This window comes from Pleuronectes platessa, chromosome 16 (assembly GCF_947347685.1).
Source record: "Pleuronectes platessa chromosome 16, fPlePla1.1, whole genome shotgun sequence".
Taxonomy (NCBI): domain Eukaryota; kingdom Metazoa; phylum Chordata; class Actinopteri; order Pleuronectiformes; family Pleuronectidae; genus Pleuronectes; species Pleuronectes platessa.
Window position 1 is genome coordinate 21,858,319 of NC_070641.1, and position 22,217 is coordinate 21,880,535.

Sequence of the window (22,217 nt, forward strand, 5' to 3'; positions counted from 1 at the left end):
TAACCAAATGTAAATTGGAATCATTTCTACGTTTACAGAATAAACTATTTTCTTTAGTTTTAATTAAGTTTTTCTGTCACGTGCCTGAAACCGGAAACCTCCTCCCTTCCTAATTATAGTGGAACAGCAGCTCGGTGTCGCCCTCCAGCGGCAGCTATGGTGCATCCCACCCACAGAGTGCAGCACAACAAGGAGCCACAGGGCTGCAAAGTAACGGATTCTAAAACTTCAAACTTCTATTTCTAACAAATCGACTCCAGGAGACTCGGAAGGCGGATGATCGACGGCTCCTCCAGAAGCGCTTTGCAGGTTTGTGCTGTTTTGTGTTGAGCAGCCGTGCGACTCTTTGTGGATGGAAACAATGAGGCGATGTAAAACCCTTGTGTTTTTTATTCTAACAACCGTCAAGTCCTTCCTGCTGTGATGCGCACGCTTTGCACATTTTTGTATTGATTTTTTTTTGCACAGAAAAAGTATTTGCATATGTGGTAGATGCTCTGCTTCCTGTTTCCTCCTCAGAGTCAGAGCTGCACAGATCCGAGTGAATCATCAAGTGCCATGTCCGTGCAGACATCATGTCTGAGCTCATCCCATCACCCAGGACTCTGCTGGACTGGTGCAGAGTCACGTGCACCAGTTACCCCTCCGTGGAAATAAGCAACATGTCCACCTCGTTCAGAGATGGACTCGCATTCTGTGCCATCATCCACAGACACAGACCGGACCTGATGTAAGTGGACCTCACGTTTCACTTAGAGCTGCGGACCAGTTCAGTCACACTGCGATGTGAGGCCGATCTGTTGCTGGAAATGGATATTTTATTTTGAATGTTAATTTTAATATTCGTTTTAATATTTTTCGCAACTTTTTTTCAACTTTAATTGTTTATTTATTTAATTTGTTCCATTGTACTCTATTTGATTCAATTCATTCTATTCTTATTTTATTTTCATTTAACATTCTGTCTTGTATTTGTTTAAATTTAATTCGACATATTTATTATTTACATTTTGTTTAATATAATTGACTGGTTCTGCCCTGAGCCTGCTCCCTGTCTAAGGTGCAGTCTAATCTGCAGCAGAGTGACGACCGGTTCACTCAGACTAATCTGCTCCTGTTTGCTTAATCTCTCTCTGTCTCCCTCCTCGGCCTTTAAATGGGATTAGTCAGTTTGTTTTTACCTGCTAGGAACAATAGTTGAACCTGACTCTAATCTAATCAACTAGTTAATCTGTGATCTTCAACTCCTTTTGCTTTGTTAACCATCGATTTTATTAAAAGTTAACTGTTTTAGTTTGTTTGTTTTTACTCGTCCCAATTTAATCAATCCCTGAATTTTTTCCTTCCTCTCAATCCAGAGATTTCCGCTCCCTCTCCAAACACGATGTTTATCTCAATCACAAACTGGTGAGTCATTGACCTCCATGTTGTTGGAATATCTCTCTCACCTATGTGCTTTGTATTTATTTCCTCTTACCAAAGCTAAGGCCTATAAAGTTCTTATTTTGTATGAGTCATGTTTTGTTGTCTGTTGTCCCCTTCGTGGTGTGCAGGCCTTTCAAGTTGCAGAAACAAAGCTGGGCATCCCTGCGCTGCTGGACCCAAAAGAACTGGTGTCCACCCGGGTCCCCGACTGTCTGAGCGTCATCTCGTACCTTTCATACTTCTACTGCGTCTTCAACAGGACGACTCAGGGTTTGTACTTTTCCACAGACCTCCACCATTCGACCTTTTCTTTATTTAGAGCAGCTTGCAGCAGTATTGTCTGATAGCAGGTTTATTATCTGACTCGGTGGTAGATAGGTGGTGAAGGTCTCTGACAGGTTTCTAGGATGATGCAGTGGTTGAATCCCAATGTCGAGAGCCTTCACATACTTCACAAGGTCAGGTTTAGGAGGAAGACGCCTGAAAGTCTGTGAGTCCTCGAGGGGGGACAGTGGGACTCACACGTCTCCTCAAGGTCAAGACTTGTTTTAATTTTAAACTTTGTAAACTATGTATCAAACTGTGCTGTGTTCCATTTGTCTTCTCTTGACTGAGCAGCAGGCTCCTCTGGTTCGAGATCATCGCTCGTCTTCAACAAGAGTAAAACTCCTGATGGTCTCAAACCCCTGAAGGTAAATCAGTCTCCGTCGCTTCAACACAATCATCCTGGATCCTGTTTCCACACACTCTGGTTCACCTCAGCTGTGGGTTTCTCTGTCTGAGCTGCTGGTTCCTCTTCTGGTTTCAGAGCTCGACTCATCTGGAAACCGATCGTTTGTCCACGAGGCCTCGGACGGTGTGTAATCTGTGTTTCAAGCCCGTCCACCTCATCCAGAGACACCTGATCGACGGGAAGGTCTTTCACCGCAGCTGTTTCAGGTGACACACTGTAACAGCAGGGTTTACTTTAGGATCCAGATCCATCCGGTCGTTTAGACCTGGGTGGGACAGAGGAGAGGATTTAAGACCTCTGCAGAATTATGTTTTCATTTTTATTCGTCTGTTTGCTGTGAGGTTTATAATCAAAAACTGGGTTCACTTTGTTTAATATTGAGAGATGGAACATTTATTTCCTCTAATTTCCAAGGGAATCATTTCTAGATGTTTTTTTTTTTTTTTAATCAGGCACATTTAGAGAACTGATATGTATGAGTGTGAGATTTGGTTCATCTTGATTGGATAGAAGGTCGACTGCAGAGACAGTCTCACTTTGTTTTCTTCAGCATATTTGAGTTATCATTGTGTTATCAACTCCTCTCACAGTACAACATGTTTGTCTTCCAGGTGCAAACTGTGCCACAGCACTCTCTTACCAGAGTCGTACACACAGGGCAGTGACGCTGCCTCCTTCATCTGCAGCGACCATTTCACAGACAGTAAAAACACTCATGTTGACCTCAAACAGAAAACTGGATCTGCTGAGGATCGTCCCAAACGTGTCCCTCAGTCAGGCTATGTGTCTCTGTGTGGATTGGCTGTCTCCAGCGTCCCTCATTACACTGAGACAACAGAGTCACGGGACAGACCGGTTTGGGAAGCAGCAGAGGCGCAGGAGAGGAGCAGCGAGGTGGAATGCAGAGATAACAGAGACTCAGCTGCTGGACCGAAGAACATGTTGAAGACGCCAGCACCTCCTCATCTTCCTCCACCTCATCCTCCTCTACCTCGTCCTCCTCCACCCAGTGAGGGGTCGGCCGCAGGGGCTGGAAAAGATGAAGCTGCACCTCTTCAGACAGATGGCGAGACACAACAAGAACCAACAGAGACTCACCAGCTGCCTGAACCCTCCTCGCCGTGTGGACGAGTGATGGAAGGAAGCGGTCAGCAGGTTCCAGCACCGAGAGAAACGTCCGACTCATCCGTGGTCCCTGTTCCTGCACCGAGGACCAGAACCTCCCAGACCACAACCAGCTCCCCCGCTGCTGGTAAACACACATGTTAATCTACCACTGCTGTTTTCAGCTCTTTCTGTATCTGTGTATTGTGATGTAGTTATTTTTGGTTTCCTCTCTTTCTCGTCTGTGCAGGTGCTTCATCCAACCAGAGTATATATCCACTCAGATCATCTCAGGTGTCAAGCTCTACATTGAAACCCAGCCATCCATGGATGACCATCATTCACCCAGGACCCTGGACCCAGCTGCCTCCCGCTCCCCCCCCGGTGCCCACTCCTCGGACCAAATCTGTGTCTAAACGTCAGGGTCCCTGGTACGGATCCAAAGTGACACCCCCCAATCCATTTGAGGAGTACATGAAGGAGGAGGAAGAGTCCTCAGTGGAGGTGCTCCTTTCAGAGAGTCAGGGCAGTTTGGTAAAGATCATCGGAGCCACAGAGGTGATTGTTCAATCTGATGAAAATACTAAATCGGATGTAAACCTGCTGGATGAACAGATTCCAGCTGAGACAACAGATTACAACAAGGCTCCACCAGGGGGAGCAAGTCTGGAGACGTCCAGTGAACCGGCTGCAAACTCAGATCAAATCCTTTCAACACATGTGGGTGAAAACGGAGGGACCTGTGGTTCACACCCAGATGTGACTGAAGCATCTGCATCGCCACATGTTGATCCAGATGAGGGTCAGAGTCCCGTTTTACCCAGAAGTCTCTCTGTGCCCGTCATCACGTCGGCCCACTCTCAAGGTTCCTCGCTGCCGGCCGGTCTAGGGAGTGAATCAGCCTCCGGGTGGCAAAGTAAGGTACGACCAGAGCTCCCAGTATCAGGAGGGAACATAGTGGTAGATGAATGGAGAAGGAGGTGACTGTCTCTTTTCTTGAGATGGGAGGTTGCTGAGAAAAACTGAAAGACAAACAGACACGATCACTTTGTTTTTTTTAACAGTTATCACAGGCTACACGGCGCATGGATTATTATGGGATGTTAATGCTATGTAAACACATCAGGTTAAACAGGTTTGGAGGAGATGAGGATAATTCTCTCTGATGTTATTTCAACCTGATATTCACATGTATTCTTCTGGTCTGCAGCCGACCTGCAGGGAGAATCCCTTTGATCGAAATCCCACGATGATCAAATCAAAGACTTTCCAGGCGCTGACGTCTCAACGGGCGCCGGCTCCTGGACACGGCTTCCCTCTCATCAAGAGGAAGGTATGAAACACCTAAAGGCAGCTGATAATAATAATAATAATTGGTATATAGTATCTTAATAGAAGGGATATGTCCATCATTAAGTTAATTGTTTCTGTCCACAATCACTATTGCAGCTCTCATTGGAAGCTTCAGTCTTTAGGGACAACATGTAAATTCACAGATGGTTTTGCAGGTTTCTTTCTGCACGTCACGTTTTTGAGTGAGATTTTCCTGAGTTGTTGTTGTTGTTGTTGTTGTTGTTGTTGCTGACAGGTGCAGTCGGACCAACATGTTTCTACAGAAGCGCTGCAGATGGAGATGAGAGAGGTGGAGAAACGTCTGGAGGCTCTGCAGCACAGAGGAGTGGAGCTGGAGAAGAACCTGAGAGACTGCAGGAACGGTGCCGACAATTATTCACCGGCACAAAATCCCTCTTATCGTGATTCACTGAGCATAAAGTATCCATCTATCATCTAAACACTCACTGTGATTGTCCTGTCTTATTCCAGATAAAGAGGAGGAGCGAATGCTGATGGAGTGGTTCTCTCTCCTCCATGAGAAACAAGCTCTGGTGCGCAGAGATACCGAGCTGCTTTATCTGTAAGTGCAGAAGTCAAGTGGTTTATTTTTAGCCTCCTGAGGATGTTTCTGTCCTTTGAGCAGGAGCCTTTGTCTTGTTCAGATTATGAATGTGTTTTTTGTAGATAAATTAAACCTGGTTTGGATTCGTGCCTTATTCTTCAGAAGTGTAAAAGGGGTTTTCCTGATTTGTGTTTGTTTTGAACTTTCCCAGGACAAAGCAGCAGAAGTTAGAGGAGAGACAGGCGGATGTGGAGTATGAGCTCAGATGCATCCTGAATAGACCTGGTTTGTTTATGATGCTATTTATGTTTCATTAAGGGATTGAACCTTGAACAGGGGATGTATGTTGTGTTATTATATCACTGTCAGTCCCTGTGTAATGTTAATAGACCCAACAGTTGGTTGAATGCTCACACGCTGTCCCCTGCTCCCTCAGAGACGGACTGGAGTCAGGAGGACCGGGGGCGGGAGCAGCGGCTGATGGAAGAGCTGGTGGCCATCATCGAGCAGAGGAACCAGATCATCAGCAGCTTGGATGTGGACAGGCAGAGGTGCAGAGGGAAATAAAAGATGATACACGGTGTCATCACACTCATAGTCACTGTCAGACAGGTTAACATGAAACTTAAAGGAAGGGGAATTATTTTAAAATGTTAACGGTATAGATGAGTTTGTACATTTAGGATGTAGTAAACTGTTGAGCCATTGCGGAGGTATGAACTTCACTTTTATGTTGTAATATTGAAATTCAGCTTTTGTTTAACCCTAACCCTTATCAGGGAAAGAGAAGAAGATGAACTTTCAGAGGACAAGAAGAAGAACAAAGGTGAGAAAACAACTTTGAAGTTTAAATTACAAACTTTTTTCCCATTCCTCTTACAACTCGTGTGTTCTCCTGTTGTTCCTCCTCAGCGCTCCAGAGGGAGGAGCTGAAGGAGCTGAAGGAGCTGAAGAAGGCAAAAGGAAAGTTCAAGCCCACAAATGTTTTCAAGATGCTCAACCATAAAGCAGAAAGCATCAAGGGCTCCTCGGACAAAAAGAGCTGATGTACGAACATGAGATGTTTTACAGATTTTACAGAAATAACAGAGTCGTTTTATGGTTTTAGATTTTGAAAGTGTTAATATTTATTTTTACCACAGATGATGATTATCATATGAAATATGATACTAATAATAAGAAGAGCAGCTCTGTAGTGTAGACAAGATGAAATCTAATTTTCTATCCCTGCTAATTTTTTTAACTGGTATCAGTGTACATTTTCTATGTTGCTGTATGCAGCCAATATTAATGTTTCTTTATTTTGTTACATACTTGTATTTGTAGAAGTAAGCAATAAAATATTTATTTGAGAAAGTTCTATGTGTTGTCTATTGAAAATAACTTTATTTTTACTTTTATTTCAAACTGTTCAAACTTCTTTTTGAGAAGCGAGAGATCAACTATGTTTTAAAAAAGGTGAATTTGAATTTACTCAGAACAGGTAAAACCAACTTGTGTAGAATTGTATGATTTAAAAAGAACATTTTCTTATTTAAATGGTTTTGGTTCTGATATACTGGTTTGAAATAAAGACTGGTGATAGTTTCTCCTGAGTTCTTTAGTGTGTAAAAATATAAATATATATAAATGATATACATATTCCTAACTGCACATTTAACAACAGATATCAATTGTGTGAAACAATCAAATAAAATCAGACTAGTTTGATTTTACAACATGAGACATTGAATACTGTGACGCACAGATGATCACGCTGGAAAACAAGCGGAACGAATCAACCATGTCCTCTTCACCGGCCGGAACATTTCCCCCGCTGCACTCAGCCACCGGAAGTCCTGTCGCTCATGTGGGTTCGTGTTGACAACAAACAGTTTCTTCGCTAATTCGCGGTTTAAAGATTCACAGCGACACAAACGAGCGTCAACGTCAAACATGTCCGACAACGAAGACAAGTGAGTAACGACGCGTGTGTTTATTTTGTACATTTACGTATTTACACAACTCTACACGTCATTGCTAGCTAACGTGTAGCCTGTTAGCTAGCAGCTCCGGTGTTTCTCACGTCAACCTGGATCTGAGATATTTAACTTAACAAACTTTCTGTCACGTGTGTAGCTTCGATGATGGAGACTTCGATGACGCCGAAGAGGACGAGGGGTTAGATGATCTGGAAAACCCGGAAGACGTAAGTTCTGGAGCAGATCAAGTAGATGTGTCACATATTGTTCTGGTGTTTACTGGTAAAAAGCAAGTTCACGTCCAATAAGTCACGACCAATAAGTAATAAATACAATGTGAAAATATGAATAGATCATAGATAAAAGTAGATTATTCTCATATTTGATTCTGATATTTGCTTTGTGTTTCACTTAAGCAGCTCAAAGTACATTTAGTTTGTTGTCGCCACCTCCTACGTGTGTTATGATCCATGAGACTCAACCTGTTGTCCACGTGTTTGCAGGAGGACCGGGAGCGTGTGCAGATCCTCCCGGCAGGAGACGGAAACCTGGCGAACCTGAAGAGGATCACGACACCGTACATGACCAAGTACGAGAGGGCCCGAGTGCTGGGGACACGGGCGCTGCAGATCGCGTGAGTGTTGTGTGTCCCAGAACCCGTGGTTACACAGTTATTGTGTCTTACCTCAACACAACCTGGCCTGAAATGAAATATTCAGCCTTTTCTCCCAAAATCATCATTTTCATTTCCATCAAGTCAGAAGACATGAACTCCTTAGGAAATGAAATGTCCAGTCATCATATTCACTTTACGTTACCATGTTTTGAAAAAGATCTAGTGTGTGAATCGATTGTAGAACCTCGGATAGTCATCCCATAATTTGATAATGTGAAATATATGTGTGTTAATACTGGGCTGCTTGGTCAAAGATATTCGGATGTTCAACAATATATCAACAAGGCAGCAGATAGGAAACAGATTTTCTGTTATACGATCAGATAAACAGTTTTATCGATATCTTTAATGTTGTGCCCTCACTGCACTGCAGGATTGTCATTGTCATGTTTGTTTTGACTGTGATATGAACGTGTCCAACAGGATGTGCGCTCCAGTCATGGTGGAGCTGGAGGGAGAAACCGACCCCTTGCAAATAGCCATGAAGGAACTCAAGTAAGTGATCTTCTTTTATAGTTTAAATTCAATTATCTCTGTTGTCTTGGTTTCATTTAGTCTTTCTGTAAAGAGCAGAGCATTGAGCTTCTCTCCACTTTTCCATGTCTCACCCTGACTTCTCTAATCGTCCCCAACAGGTGCAGAAAGATTCCCATCATCATCCGCAGGTACCTTCCTGACGGGAGTTACGAGGACTGGGGCTGTGACGAGCTCATCATAACAGATTAAACTAAATTATCCAGTCACACCCTCCAGGTCAGTCAGCTGCTCAAACCCCCCCGGAGGCTTTAGACTGATGCATCAGTCGCTCGTGCCTCCATAAGATCCACAAAGTTTTAACGTGACTCGGTTGAAATCAAAACCTTTGAAATGTCAGTTGAAAATCTCACGATCGGACTGATGGTGAGATTCAGTTCGATTCCATCTGTTAATTCAGCTGCAGGTTGACTCACAGCCACCAGGGGGAAATGTAACTCAAGTCAAACTTTTACTTTGTTTTACAAAAATATTCCTGTGTTGTAACTTGTTGTTTTGAAGAAAAGACGTGATTTGTGTAAAAAAAACTGTTTTATAGTTTAGAATAAACTCTTTTGTATAAATAACTTTGTGTTATTCACATGATTCATTGACACCGACTCTCACTCACTGCAATATGAAGGTAACACTCATCGTTCATATCTGTGTCACAGGAGTTAACGGTAAAATCTGGTAAGAAGAAGTTAAAGTGAAGTAACTGTAGAAGTTTAATTAATTTATCGTCAACCTACATTTATATTATACTGATAAAAGGGCTGGTTATCATGTTTTTTAGAGCTCCACATGAAATCATTTCACAATATTTCCAAGTGGACATTGTGTTATTCAACAAACTCAAAGATTCAACAGCAGCTTTTTATGTAACTCTATAAATAGAAAACAGATCAACTTGAACACTTATACAAGATGATCTTCGATGTGAGGGGAACAGATTCCATTCTGCTTTAATCACGTCAAATATTGATTTCTTAGTTAAATAAGATCTAATTTATGAGCTTTCAAACATCTTTCTTTTATTTACAACCCTGTTTATTTCATATCATGAGTGACTGACAGCCTGACCAATTCTGCATCTGATCCAGTGTTACAGTTGTCATGATGCTCTGTGATGTACTTTCAGTGTTTACACTTTGTATATGAAGGCATCACAACTGAAACACAATCTGATGTTCTCTGTTGGTGGCAGATAAAGTCACAGCAGGAGGTGTGAATCTCTCTCTCCTGTTTTTAACCCGTCTCACAAATATGAAAAACATCGTTATCAAACAGCCAGTTTGAACTGGTCTCTATTATTGGGTGTAGCCACAGTCATGTTAGTAGTTTCTGGGAAAAAAACTGCTTTAATCTGTGAGACAGAGCCTCAGGGCGGCGTTACACTCCTTTCACGGGATGGAGAGGGGGTCGGGGGGGGGGGGGGGGGGGGGACCATGTGACACTCAGCAGCACCCACCACAGTGAGGCCAGCCTCAGGTCGATCTAAGCCCTGCTGAGGTTTCTGGCTTATTTCACTCTACTTCATTTGATTTTTGTTTTTCATATCGTCATATCTTTTCTTTTTAGATTTGTTCTTCGTCTCCAGTTGATTCAGTTTTGTAAAACTCATTTCTTCACACAATTATTTTATGATCCTTCTTTTTCCAGCAGTTCTGTTCTTTTACCTTTTGAGCCCCGACTGTTCCTCACATCAGGTTCCTGCTGGATGATACATTCTGACAAATCGGGTGGACTCTTACTTTTGATTCCACACATATTGTATATTTCTTTACAGATTGTATAAGATTTGGTCCGATATGATTCCAGCTTTGTGTTTGTTTTGCTTTACATTTGAGCTCAGGGCCTTGGTTTGTGTCTCTGATGTCGAACATGTCACTTTACAGAATTAGATCAACCGAGTATTCTCCTGTATGCAAACCAGATTTGAAGGTCTTCAATGTGTCAGTGTGTCCCACCCCCCCCCACCCCACCCACACACACACACATTGCTGGGGATCTGGCTCTGCCCTGGTCGGTGGCCGTGCTGTGCTGACGATCGATGTGGACACCTGCCTCGACCTGCGTCTTCTCTCCGGGTCACTTCCGTTAAACTTGTGGAATGTTTGATTCCCGTTGCCGCTCCGACCTGAAGAGTTCGTTTCTCCGTGGACGGGGTGAGTGTGCGGGAGAGAGGAGGGTGTGTGTGTGGGGGGGGGGGGGGGGTAGCAGGGTCTATGTGCAGGGAGTGTATGAGAGTCCCTTTGTATCCCAGTGAAGCTACAGGCCAGGCAGTTATGGGTAAGGCTGCCTCATTGCCCTGATTCACCCCCCCCTCCCGGCCCAGCTCTCCCTCAATGGCCCTCTTTGTCTCTGCAAAGTATCACACAGCCGATTACAGGGAGGGAATTAGGAGTCGGGCTTAACCTGCGACACGCACACGTACATGCACATGCAGACTATAACTAACTTGAGATATGCATATAGGCCAGTAGAACCAGTCATATTAACTCAGGTTCTGTCGGGGGAACTTTTCATCTGCAGAAATCGACTGCGAACGACAATACGTGAATATGAACACTTCCTCTGGTATTGTAATGTATCGCATTGTCTCAGTCACCGCCTGCACACACACAGACACACACACACACCATCACACACTCTGCTGAGGGTCAGTGGTGGACTGCTGAAGCTCTGAGTTGCAGTTAAAGTGAATTACCCATTAGCTGGAGAGATTATTCTGAGAATGTGAGCAGAGCTTTGAGCCACGGAGGCATGTGCTTCTGTTGTGTGATTAATGACAACAAGTCCAGGGCTGCTCGAACAAAAGGAATATTTCTATAATGGGGTCAATTAGTGGTTTGAAAATGGGGTTTGTTCCGGTTATTGTTTGGTTTTCGTCGACCTGCAGTTGTTGTTCAGGCTGCTGAGGTGTGTATTTGTTCCACTGAAAGGTTTCAAGAGGCAGACTCGTATGAAAGCAGAAATAAAAGCTTTATTTCAAGTGTGAGGGTAAAAGATCATTAGTCAGCATCACATGATACGGCTCGCTATTATTAAGAAGTTGTGGCGACAGTTATACATGAAGGAAAAGATTAAATACTAAAATGGCAGAAATGGTCAAACGTTTTCTTCAAAATGGAGCAAAACATTTAACTGACACACACAAGAAGCAACAGAACTAATAGGAGAACGCAGAATTCAAAGCAACATTAAAACAACACAGATGTGAAATTGGTTACTTGTGCTGGAGGTAAATGGTTAAATCAACATGGGCTTATAGCACCGCTGGACCGTGATTTAAAACAAGCAGTGCTGCATGCAGATCGTTTACATCTGTGTCCATTAATGAGTTCATATCTGTGATATACATGATAGCAAAGCAAATAAAGGATGTTTGAACACTTCTGTGTTGAGGGAGAGACATTAAACGTGGAAACACACTATTCACCACAGAGATTATAAAAGACATTATGGAAAAAAACTGGTTAACTAATGGTTTACATAAAAAAAAATAGAAAAAGACACAAACCGGATTGAAAAAAAACAGCTTTTCTCTTCACTGCTCCATGTGTTAGTCACGAGTTTTGTTAAGGACAAGGCCCAGTTCATGTTTAATATTAGGTTGTGTTAAAACGTTTAAACTCTGCTGGTTTTAATCTCTGGAAACTGCTTCTCAGTGTTGGCTGAGTATCACCCAAACTGAAACTGTATGAAAATAGCTTTTCTAAAGATACAAAAACTGTATTAAAAAGATTTGACATAAAAAAAAAAAAGTTATCTGTGGCAGATGAAAGCAGCAGTGCAGGATTCCAGGGGAGATTATAATGGCAAAAAGCGTTTGAAGATATCGTCACAGTCTAAAAAGTGAAAACAAGGTAAAAGCTTCTATCATATAATCTGTATTCTGACATTTCAATCAGTGAAAACACAATTCAAGATATAAATAGAATTGTCTTGATCATGACTCTTATTCAAATAAGATAAGAAGTATAAAAATACATCAAATACGAACTTGAAGCATCATTCATCAGTACTTTTTACCAAAAGACTTTTATAAAGAATTTTATATCCGTCATGTTGGAGAAGTTGATCTAAGAAAGAAGCTACGTCAGGTGGTGTTAAGTGTCTCGATGGGAGGAGCCTCTCTAATGTCAGTTTCTTCTCTATGTAGGAAGTTTTGGTTTCAACACTTTGGTTGTTTTACAAATATTTCATATCTGTTTGCATCAGTACACGTACATTAGTTATTTCAAGTACATTTCAGCGACCATCCTGATAATGGTCAATTCAAAAAAGTTCACATGGTTTTTCCTTCATGTATGTTCATCGTGCACAAAAGTCTTTTGAAGTGAACACGGCACAATAACTTGAATAAAATCTGGACAAATGTTCCTCAGAATCCAACAGAGTGTATTTGTTGTATTTGTCTGCCTGAGAAGTTAATGGGCCACAGTCAAATGATTGGTTCCCATTTCTCCTGGTACGTAGATGAGAGTGACTCCCTCTCAGTCCGCTCTACGTTACACAGGTCAAGCTTCTGACCTGATCACATCTTCAGATGTACTTTTCATTGGGGTCCATTTGTCCCTGTCCCTGTCGACCCCCTGGGGGACAGTTTACCTCCTCTGATTCGCAGTGAGTCAACAAACCAATGACCTTTTACACCTGTGACCACTTCCTGTGTGTTGTTGTGCCAAAGGCTGTGCTACTGGGAATCTAACCTGAAACTCTGCAGTGCTCGGTGAGTGTTTTTTTCTTTTCTTTGCTCTGTCAAAGTAACACACTCTAACTTCTACTCTGTCCGTCTCCCTAATAATCAACCACGCCTCGGAAGCACCACGGGCCGAGCTCGTACTTGGGCTGCGACAGCATCTCTGCGTCCGGGAAGGCGCAGAACGGGGTTCCTCCCCTCGGGCCTCCCCAGCCTCCTCCTCCTCCTCCGGTGCCGGCCCACTCCCCACAGCCCAGAGCGCTCTGACCATCAACACCAGCAGCTCGGCTGTTGTTGTTGCTGTGGCCGCCGTAGCTCCGTGGGTCTGACATGGGGGCTGAACCTGCACCAGTGCCCTCTGGAATCGTTATCTGTCATGGCCGCGACAGGGTAGTGTAGACGGGCTGTTCCCAGTGTGTGGGGCTGTGCGACTGCTGCACGCTGGCTGGGTCGCTGATGGGCGTGTACAGGGGCCTCTGGGAGGGCCCCATGTAAGAGAAGGCAGAGTACAGCCCAGAGGCCTGGCTTGGGTGGGCGTAGTACGACCCCGAGGCCTGATGATCAGCATATTCAGCAAACTGAGCCCTAGAGGCCAGTGAGGGGAAAGCAGAGCTGTAGTGAGGAAGGCTGAGGGGCGCGTAGGTCACATGGGACCCCGCTGTGACGGCCTCTGCGAAGTGGCTCCCGGCTCCTCCAGCCTCACTCTTAATCTGGGCCTTGGACGGGTCTGAGCTCAGACTGGAGCCGTGGTGGTGCTGCTGGGGGGGCTGCTGCTTGGAGAGCCAGGCAGCCGAGTGTCCACTGGCCGCTGCCAGAGCTGAGGAGATGCCGTAGGTGTACGCCGAGGCAGGGGAGGCTGTTGCAGCTGCAGCCCCCCCAGCACTCTGCCCCACCCCCGGGTGCCCATTAGGGGGAAGGTACTGGTCAAACTCATTGACATCAAACGGCTCCATGTTGGCCATGACCTCATGGCTCATCTCACCAATGTCCACGTTACCAAAGTCAATGTGAGGTTTCCCAGATCCCGGAGCACCCGAGCCTCCCTCCGGTCCGGTCGTGCCACGGGAGACCCCGTTCCCATTAACCTCCCTCTTCCCATCTCCTGCCTTCCCAGACTGAGGCTCTGTCTTGGGGGTGGTGGGGGGTGTGGGGGGACTGTGACCTGTAGGGACACAAGACAGATGAAGTTACAGCTCTTTTGCTTGGCACACAAAACCATTAAATGTCTGAGTACCACACTGCCCAGTTGCATCCAGGCTAATACACAAGTAAGAGGGATCAGTGGGTGGAGCCTGCAGCCCACCTGCAGCATGAGGGTGGTGCCCATCTGCCAGAGGGGACCGGGCTCCTCCACTTAGGGCCACATCCAGGTGGAGGCCCTTGTAGCGGGTGTGGGGGCCCTCACCCTCCGAGTGGCCCTCGGCCTCACTTCCGGACCCGGAGCCAAGCTTTCCGTTCTTGCGGCGCCGGGGCTGGTACTTGTAGTCAGGGTAATCTTTCTTGTGCTGCTTCCTCAGCCTCTCTGCTTCCTCGATGAAGGGCCGCTTGTCGCTCTCATTGAGGAGTCTGGTGGAAAGAAGATACCAAGATGGAGGCGGTTGTTAACATAAGAGAAGAAAACTCAACACACGCCGCACACTGCTGTAAATATAGTATCATAAAAGAGGATTTAATAATTTACAACTTTTTATTTGATGTAGTTGCTGTAGTACATGTTGCAGCAGGTCGCTTCTTCACAGCTGTATCTGATGTCAGCCTCAGGGGGTTTGACTTCTGGATACTAATGACTTAATGAGGCCGTAGACCCTTCCTGTCTGAGAACTTGACCTGAGCTACTTAATACCACTGATGGCTGGAGATGGCATGAGAACCCCCCGACCTTCCTCAGCCTCCCTGCTCATCCTGACTCTGAGCCAATTAACCAATCAGGCCTGAGCCCAAGGTCAAGTCTTCATCTAATTAATGCTGGATCCCCACAACGCTAATGAATTCATCCTCTCTGACCTTTCTGAGGAGGAAATGGTGAGTGTTGTAGCAAAGCAGACGTTTAAACTTTAAGAACTGTGATGGTCCAGTCAAGTGGCCAAGAGTTAAACGGTGAATGAAATGAGTCTGGACTCGGGGACATGTGACCACGGCAGCTACACAGACTCTGGTTCTTCAGCTGCTGAGCCGTGTCCAAAAGCAGGAAAATGAGACTTATCTCTCAGACGTCACACTAAGTAAATCACAGCAGACACATTTTACAGAAAACATTAGGCCGCAGATACACTTACATGGGGGGGGGGGGGGGGGGTGTTGTGTCCTCGCTCATTTAGAAAAAGACAGCCATCATTACATTAGGGAAAAAACTAGAAAGACTTAAGACAAAATTAGAGGAATGAAAACTCCACGTGCACAAGGGCCTGCAGTTGTGAAATCAATGTAATCACCACGGTGTTGGTGTGAGTCTACGAGCACGATGCTGGCCTCAAGTTAAATCCGTGTGAGGGGGGGTAGGACTTTCTGAGGTGGGGACTATGAGGGGGGGGGGGGGGGTTGAGGTGGTAGAGATCAGATGATCGAGTTGTTGCTATTCAGAGCGTGGAAAACAGGTTTTCTGGGGAATATTGGGGACAACAAGAGAGACGCTTTGTCCTTTTATACTTAATATTCTGACCACGGACACTTTTACCTCTCCTGAACCCCTTTACCCAAAATACTCAGAGCCCTTAATGAAGTGTTAAATGTTTCTTGAAACCTGAAGATTCATCCAGAACATTTATTAAGAAGTATCAAAGCCTGTGAGGTAGATATCTGAGTGTCTGCAGCTCCACTGTCCCCTACATGTCCTGAGCTCCTCCAACACCCCCTGTCCATGACTCCCAGCTACACACAAAGTGGACAGCAGGTGAACTATCACAGTAAAGTGTCCTCCTCACCTCCACAGCTTCCCCAGGGTCTTGCTGAGCTCCGCGTTGTGCAGGTGCGGGTGTTGATCGGCCAGTTTCCTCCGCGCCGCCTGCGCCCAGACCATGAAGGCGTTCATGGGCCTCTTCACGTGCGGCTTGCTCTTGCCGCCGCTGTTCACGCGCACGGGCATGGGCACGAGGGTCCAGTCGTAGCAGTTGAGCACCTGACTCACCGCCTCGCGGATCCCCGCGGGGAAGCGCTCGTCCTCGTCCTCGGATCTCACCGAGGAGCAGCCCGCCGACGCGTCGTCCAGACCCGCCAGCTGCGCCTGCTGCCGGAGAGGCGAGTCCCCGCTGCCCGTGGCCCCGGAGGAGTGACCCGGGGACAGGGAGCGGCTGTCGTCCGACATGCCGGGACTGAGCTCCTGCTCCGACAAGCTCTGCTCGTCTCTGGACATCTTCCTACACACACGGACCTCCAGGTGCGCAGAGGGCGCGAGGGCCTGTTCCTATAATGCTGAGCTGTGCCTGTTCGGGTCCCTGTCGCTGCTGATCCTACAGAGTACGGAGTGTCGGCTGACTGCTGATCTGAACCTGTCTCTTCTCTGGCTCCTCTAAGTTATAATATAAACTGCCAGTCTGTCTCCACTCTCAGCCTCCGTTGCAAAACTCTGTGAGGATTCCACATTAAAGTTCTTTCCATCCGGGTGGTTGGTATCATAGGCGGCTCAGTGCGCACCTTGGACCCCAGTTTACCTGCTAATGCACAGATCTCTGCGCAAAACTCACCCGCACGCACTTCCCTCCGGACTTCCCCTTCTCTCTCTCCTCCGTGGATCCCGCGAGTGGACTTCAGCAGCAGAGACCTGCAACAGAGCGGTGAGGGGTTCAGTGGGATCAGGGGCAGGGACGGAGCCTGGTTCATTGGGCGACTACAACCTCACCAGCACATCTGGGGAGGGTGGAAGGAGGTGCTGTCTTCTGCTAACAAGTCAGGACTGTATGAGAATTGACTTTGCACATTCCCACAGAGGAATCAAACCAAAAAACTAACTTGATGGCCCCACCCCAGATGTTTTAACCTTTTCAGCGACTTTTGCATCTGTAATCTTTTATCCCTGATGCATTCACGCAGTCATGAGAAGAGTCTCAAGTGCTTTTCTTTTAAATGTCAACATTTACAACCCTCTGAAATAAGGAAGGAGACAAAAGCCCCACTGAGGCCTCGGCTGTAAATCCAGCTCATGTGCGTAAAAGGCGCAGAATTATGTCTGAACTACTTTTTTTGAAACAGTTCATATCCTATTTTTTTGTTCTGTGTCTGTTTTAAAAAAAATATAAGTTGGATCTTTGCAGAGCCCCCCCCCCCCCCCCCCCCCCCCCCCATCCAACCCCACCCCACCACCCTTTACTGCTACTGTTCAAGGGCTCGCAGTTATCCCAGGCTCCCCGGGGACAAGGTGTTGTAATGGGCAGCACAGTCTTGGATTTATACCCCGCAGTCCCTGGATAAACACAACCTGGCGCTGGAAATATAAACCTCGTGTGCGCGCGCGTGTGACTTAAGACACAGTGTGTTTGTGGAACAGGAGCGAGTCTATATCGGCGGCTGCAAAATGCGTCCTTGTTTTCACCCATTAAATCAACACCCGGGCCCCGAACCTTACGTCCTGGACGTGAATCAGCGAACTTCCCGTGAACCAGCGGCGCCGGTTCGCCCCCCCCACTCTGGCATCATGTTGCAGGGGAGTTAGTGAATCTCGCCCACGTTTAAGTGACACTAACAGAAGCGAGTTTGAGTTTTCTTATGTGGAACTCCATCACTTCACACTCACCTTTTTATATTTGAGGAGTAAAAAGGATTCATGAACATACATGATTATTAATTTATACATTTTTGTCTGATCTAATGTTTTAAAACCACTTTTTTGAATGAACCAATGGTTTTTCAGTAAAAGTCCAGCATCTGTTTAATTAAGCTTGGTGTGGGCGAAGCTTCACCTTCTGTCCGAGGCGCATTAATGATAAATGACAGTCGCTCCACCTGGTTGGTAACGGGGCCACTTTACAGGCTGTCATCGGGTCTGGAACGCAGAGGCACCGTGCGTAAAACGTCGTGCGCAATTGGCACCGAACGCCTTTTTACGCACGTGTTTTCTGAGGCTCAGTTGTAATCACATATAACGTCTCATGAACGAAAGCAAAAAGCAGCAGTCACTTGACTGAGTTGGGACAATTTCTTTTTGTCACTGAACATATAAATTGTTAACTAAGTTATTTCTGAAATGATGGGAAATAAAGACTCGTCTCTTTTCTTAACTCGCCAGTTAGAGTCTGTAAAAGCAAATCTCATATGAATCCTTATCTGAAGACATTTACTTTGAGCTCCAGTATTTTCATTACAGAACATATTTACTGTGTGTGATGAATTCCGGGACTGTGAACTCATTACTGCCGTTGGTTGTTAGAAAAATGTCCTACTTCAATTAGTTTTTTACAACAGCGCATAGTTTGTTTGTGGATTGTTGTCAAATCTCTTCCAACTTTTAAAAACTAATAGGTTTTGCTTTTGCTGAATCCTATGACAAAAGATCCGTGGTTAGGATAATCGTCAGTGTTGAAACGTGATGATGAGCAACACATCAAAATGAAATCATCTGAGAAATCAATTGAAAACAGATCGTATAATGACAGATTCTCTATAATAAAAAACATTGAAAGCAAATTTAAGAGTTTGTTTTACATTTAAAAACTGTAAAAGCAACAGGTTATTCTCAGATGATCCTAAAATCTGACATTGAAGTTTCACAACAAACAATTAAGTAATTTTGCCACAGTCCCATTACGCACACACCCTGAAACAACAACAATAACAACAATAAAATTAATAATTCTAATGGTGAAGGTGTATTTCTGAGTCGGGCTTCATCCATTGAACCCTCGGTGTGAGAGGCAGCAGAGAGGAAAGAGATGGAAATGCTAAGCGCCTTACTTCAGTAGTGAGAAAAGGAGGTCGCCGGTTTAGCACGAGAATCCGTGAGTTCCCGAGTTTCCAAAGTGACGCTCGATCCCCAGCCCCCTCGTCGCGCTGCCCGAGTATGAATGCCTGCTCTGTGTGTCGCACCGGGGCTTAAAGAGCTCCTTGTATGAGGCTGGGACCTGAAAAAAACAGACGAGCCTTAAAGGAGCAGTACAACGACATGATGCAGATTCTGATGGTTCTGATTGGCTGAGGGATGTAATTCCCCTCTCATCCATCCACCCCCCCACCTCCCCTTCTCTCTCTCTCTCTAAAAGAAAAGTGTAAAAATATCTAAAGGAAATTTTTGGTTTTTAGTTTTTTCTCAAATTGGTTGGAGGCTGAACACGAGGTTCCAGTGTTCATACATTGTGTTCTATGCATTTTAACACCATGATGCTTCATGTGGTTGTGTTACAAAAGGGGAAATCCACACATCAGCTGAATGCATATTCTGTCACAGGTTGTTGTTGTAGTTGGACAACTGAGAGTTCATATGGTGCAGAGAGAGATCAACACAACACACGGCAATAAACACAAAATCTTCTTTTATTTGACTACACTGACAACAACACAACCAAATATGATAAAGAAACACACACAGAAGCACAAAGTCAGTTAATGTATGTAAGATTGAACCCCTGCTGTGGTTACTTTCTATATAGTTAAATGTATATATTCATTGTAGTATCAACTAAACACGTGTAGGGTATATTTTAGGTTGTGTAGTTCCACACCTGAGAAATCCTACAGGCCTCAGTTAACTTGAACGGAATTTCATATGGTAACTGAGGGAGCTCAACACAACACAACACAACACAGCTCAACACAGCTCAACACATCTCAACACAGCACAACACAACACCACACAGCTCAACACAGCTCAAGACAGCTCAACACAGCACAACACAACAGCTTGTCACAGCTCAACACAGCTCATCACAACACAGACAACACAAGCGAATGCAAAATTAAAGAACAGACTCTGCAACACACATGCACAACATCCAAATTCACAAACTCTCTGCAAGATGATAGAAGTGTTTCCCGGGGACACAATCAGGGTGAAACACAATTTGTGACTTTATTGAACTGAAGTTGTGTGTTGGACAATGGGGATAAAGTCAATAGGCCTGAATAAATCCAGGTTTCATTACTTTTGTGTGCCCCCTGTGAGCACAACTGTTTCCATATTGGATTGTGTTGTGTGTATTTGCAATGTGTCTGTCTGCTTGTGTTGTACTTGCATGTGTGCGCATGCTGTCAAATTATAATATATAAATATGATGTATTCTGCTTGTATCAGTTGCAGCACATCGACTCTGCAGGGCCACAGACACAATTTAGTGCCATCATTTTAATTAAACTCTGAAATCAATTAATAAACATTGAATTTCACAACCTGCAGCATATAAATGCTTTTTTTAAAAGCCTCAAAAAGTATAAAATATCCGAGGCTTCAAGACAAAAAATCTATTTGACAGATTTAAACTCCAGCTGAGAAAAAAGTTCCCCATTTTAAATTTCAGATTCCAGAAGCTGGAACAAGGCAGCACAAAATTCTGTCAGTGATTGATCCACAAATCAAGATAACTCGATTATAGAGGCCTGAGAGAAGAAGGGGGGGGGGGGGGGCTCTGTGCCTCAGAGTCAATCAGAAGCTGAGGTCTGAAAACACTGTTATCAAATTGAGTTGGTCACAAATAAAATGTGCTTAAAGGAGAAAATATCACATTTAAATAAAGGTGCGCAGATAAGAGCCAACGAGTGAACGACTTAAGTGTAAAGTGAGTTTATCCACTTTGTTTAAAGGGTGAAATGTAAAAATGTAGATTTCTACAGGCCAGTCCTAAATCTATATTTAAAAAAAAGATATATGGTATTTTTTAAAGAAGTAATGGCACAAATACATTTTCAGATAGATCTATTATATTGCTTTGTATTGTTTTATTATTTAAACTATGGATTAGAGGCCTCAGAGGAGATGCATGGAGCTGCATCCTCTCCTCGTGCTGAGCAGCAGCCGCAGCAGCGGCGCGTACTTCGGCCCCAGCCGCTCCGGAGGAGAGGGGCCACCGGGCCGCACGGATACACACACACGCGCTGTTCTGCACAACAATGACCCCTTGTTTCCCCGCCGTGCGACACACTGGCCCCCAATCCCCAAAAAATCTCCACTTTTTTTCCCGACCCATGAATGTTGAGTGTGATAAGGGCGTCCCGGCCATGAGAGCATCTCTCTGTCCGCCTCTCGGCCTCTTCCTTCCTCCTCTCCCCTCCTCTTCTGTGCGCCCTTTGTTTTAGGCGATCTCAGGTGAATTGTAATCATGTGATCGCAACGAGCACCCCCCTTCCCCCCTGAAACGAGAAGATGGGGGGAACAAACAGCAGTTTTGTGCACATAAAAAAGAAAAGAAAAGCAGCAAAAAGGCTCGTGTCTTCCCCCTGCACGGCCACTTCTCACCCGGGTCCACACACACTCTGACATATCGAGATAAAAGCTCCAGGAGCGGAGCGGCTCGGCCCGGGAGCTGCTGCGGGGACCGGCCGCCTCCCGGAGCTCTCACCCGGGGACCTGCGGGGAGACACACCGGGGATTTCTCTCCCTCTGTGCCGCTGAGGATTTACGGCCCGGGCCTCGGTTTGACGTGAGTGTTTGTATTTGAGAGTGTGTGCGTGTAAGTGTGTTTGTGTGAGTGTGTGTGTGTGCGTGTGTGTGTGTGCACAATTAATGAAGGTGGGGAGAAAGTAAAGGGAATGAAAAGTCAAGTGATGGAGTTTGACAGAGAGTAAAGATCCTTCTTGGGATGACATGATGAAGCGCTGCAGGTTTTATTCCCAGTGTTGATGATGATTGAAATGATTTACACTGATAATTCCAAAATGTAAATATATTCTATTCAGATTTTCTCTTGAACTTTCGGTGGGAAAACTGAGAAAAGGAAGATTTAGTTTATTCTTGTTCATAAATTTCAAATATTCACTTTATAAGAGCTCATTCAGACGAAAATTAATCAAACAGAGATGAAGCTTTTTAAAAAACAAATAAACTAATCAACCGTTTTTTAAAAGCCTTTAATTTGTTTTCTGTTTGTCCTGAGGAAAAATGGGACAAATGTTATTTAACTTGCTCTGCAGCTGCTGAAATTAGGGCAAAATACATGTTTTTAAATAATTGATATTAAACGTTTGATTTAATGTTCTTAAAAAAAAATATTAAAAGAAAAAACTACAACTTCCAATAAACTTAAATACTAAATTAGATAAAGCAACATTGAAACTGTGTCAAAGAA

General features: G+C 44.8%; 3 protein-coding genes across 3 annotated transcripts; 2 read left to right on the top strand and 1 right to left on the bottom strand.

Moving 5' to 3' along the window:
- Positions 1-134: 134 nt before the first annotated feature.
- LOC128458713 (MICAL-like protein 1) lies at positions 135-6,518 on the top strand. Its single transcript, XM_053443668.1, has 15 exons — positions 135-309; positions 520-730; positions 1,359-1,407; positions 1,554-1,695; positions 2,044-2,117; positions 2,234-2,364; positions 2,770-3,410; positions 3,513-4,183; positions 4,473-4,595; positions 4,851-4,977; positions 5,087-5,177; positions 5,371-5,444; positions 5,596-5,710; positions 5,939-5,985; positions 6,072-6,518. Exons 2-15 carry the CDS (start codon positions 576-578, stop codon positions 6,203-6,205), a joined length of 2,574 nt encoding a protein of 857 aa, XP_053299643.1. The 5' UTR covers positions 135-309; positions 520-575; the 3' UTR covers positions 6,206-6,518.
- A 455-nt stretch (positions 6,519-6,973) lies between these two features.
- On the top strand, positions 6,974-8,896 carry polr2f (RNA polymerase II, I and III subunit F). The gene is made up of 5 exons (XM_053443742.1): positions 6,974-7,114; positions 7,278-7,347; positions 7,624-7,754; positions 8,220-8,291; positions 8,432-8,896. The coding sequence occupies exons 1-5, from the start codon at positions 7,095-7,097 to the stop codon at positions 8,520-8,522; spliced, it is 384 nt and encodes a 127-aa protein (XP_053299717.1). The 5' UTR covers positions 6,974-7,094; the 3' UTR covers positions 8,523-8,896.
- Positions 8,897-13,388: 4,492 nt separating this feature from the next.
- On the bottom strand, positions 13,389-18,960 carry sox10 (SRY-box transcription factor 10). The gene is made up of 5 exons (XM_053443696.1): positions 18,898-18,960; positions 15,936-16,771; positions 14,318-14,580; positions 14,100-14,176; positions 13,389-14,057 (listed from the first exon to the last, which is right to left on the bottom strand). Exons 2-5 carry the CDS (start codon positions 16,361-16,363, stop codon positions 13,389-13,391), a joined length of 1,437 nt encoding a protein of 478 aa, XP_053299671.1. The 5' UTR covers positions 16,364-16,771; positions 18,898-18,960.
- Positions 18,961-22,217: the final 3,257 nt, after the last annotated feature.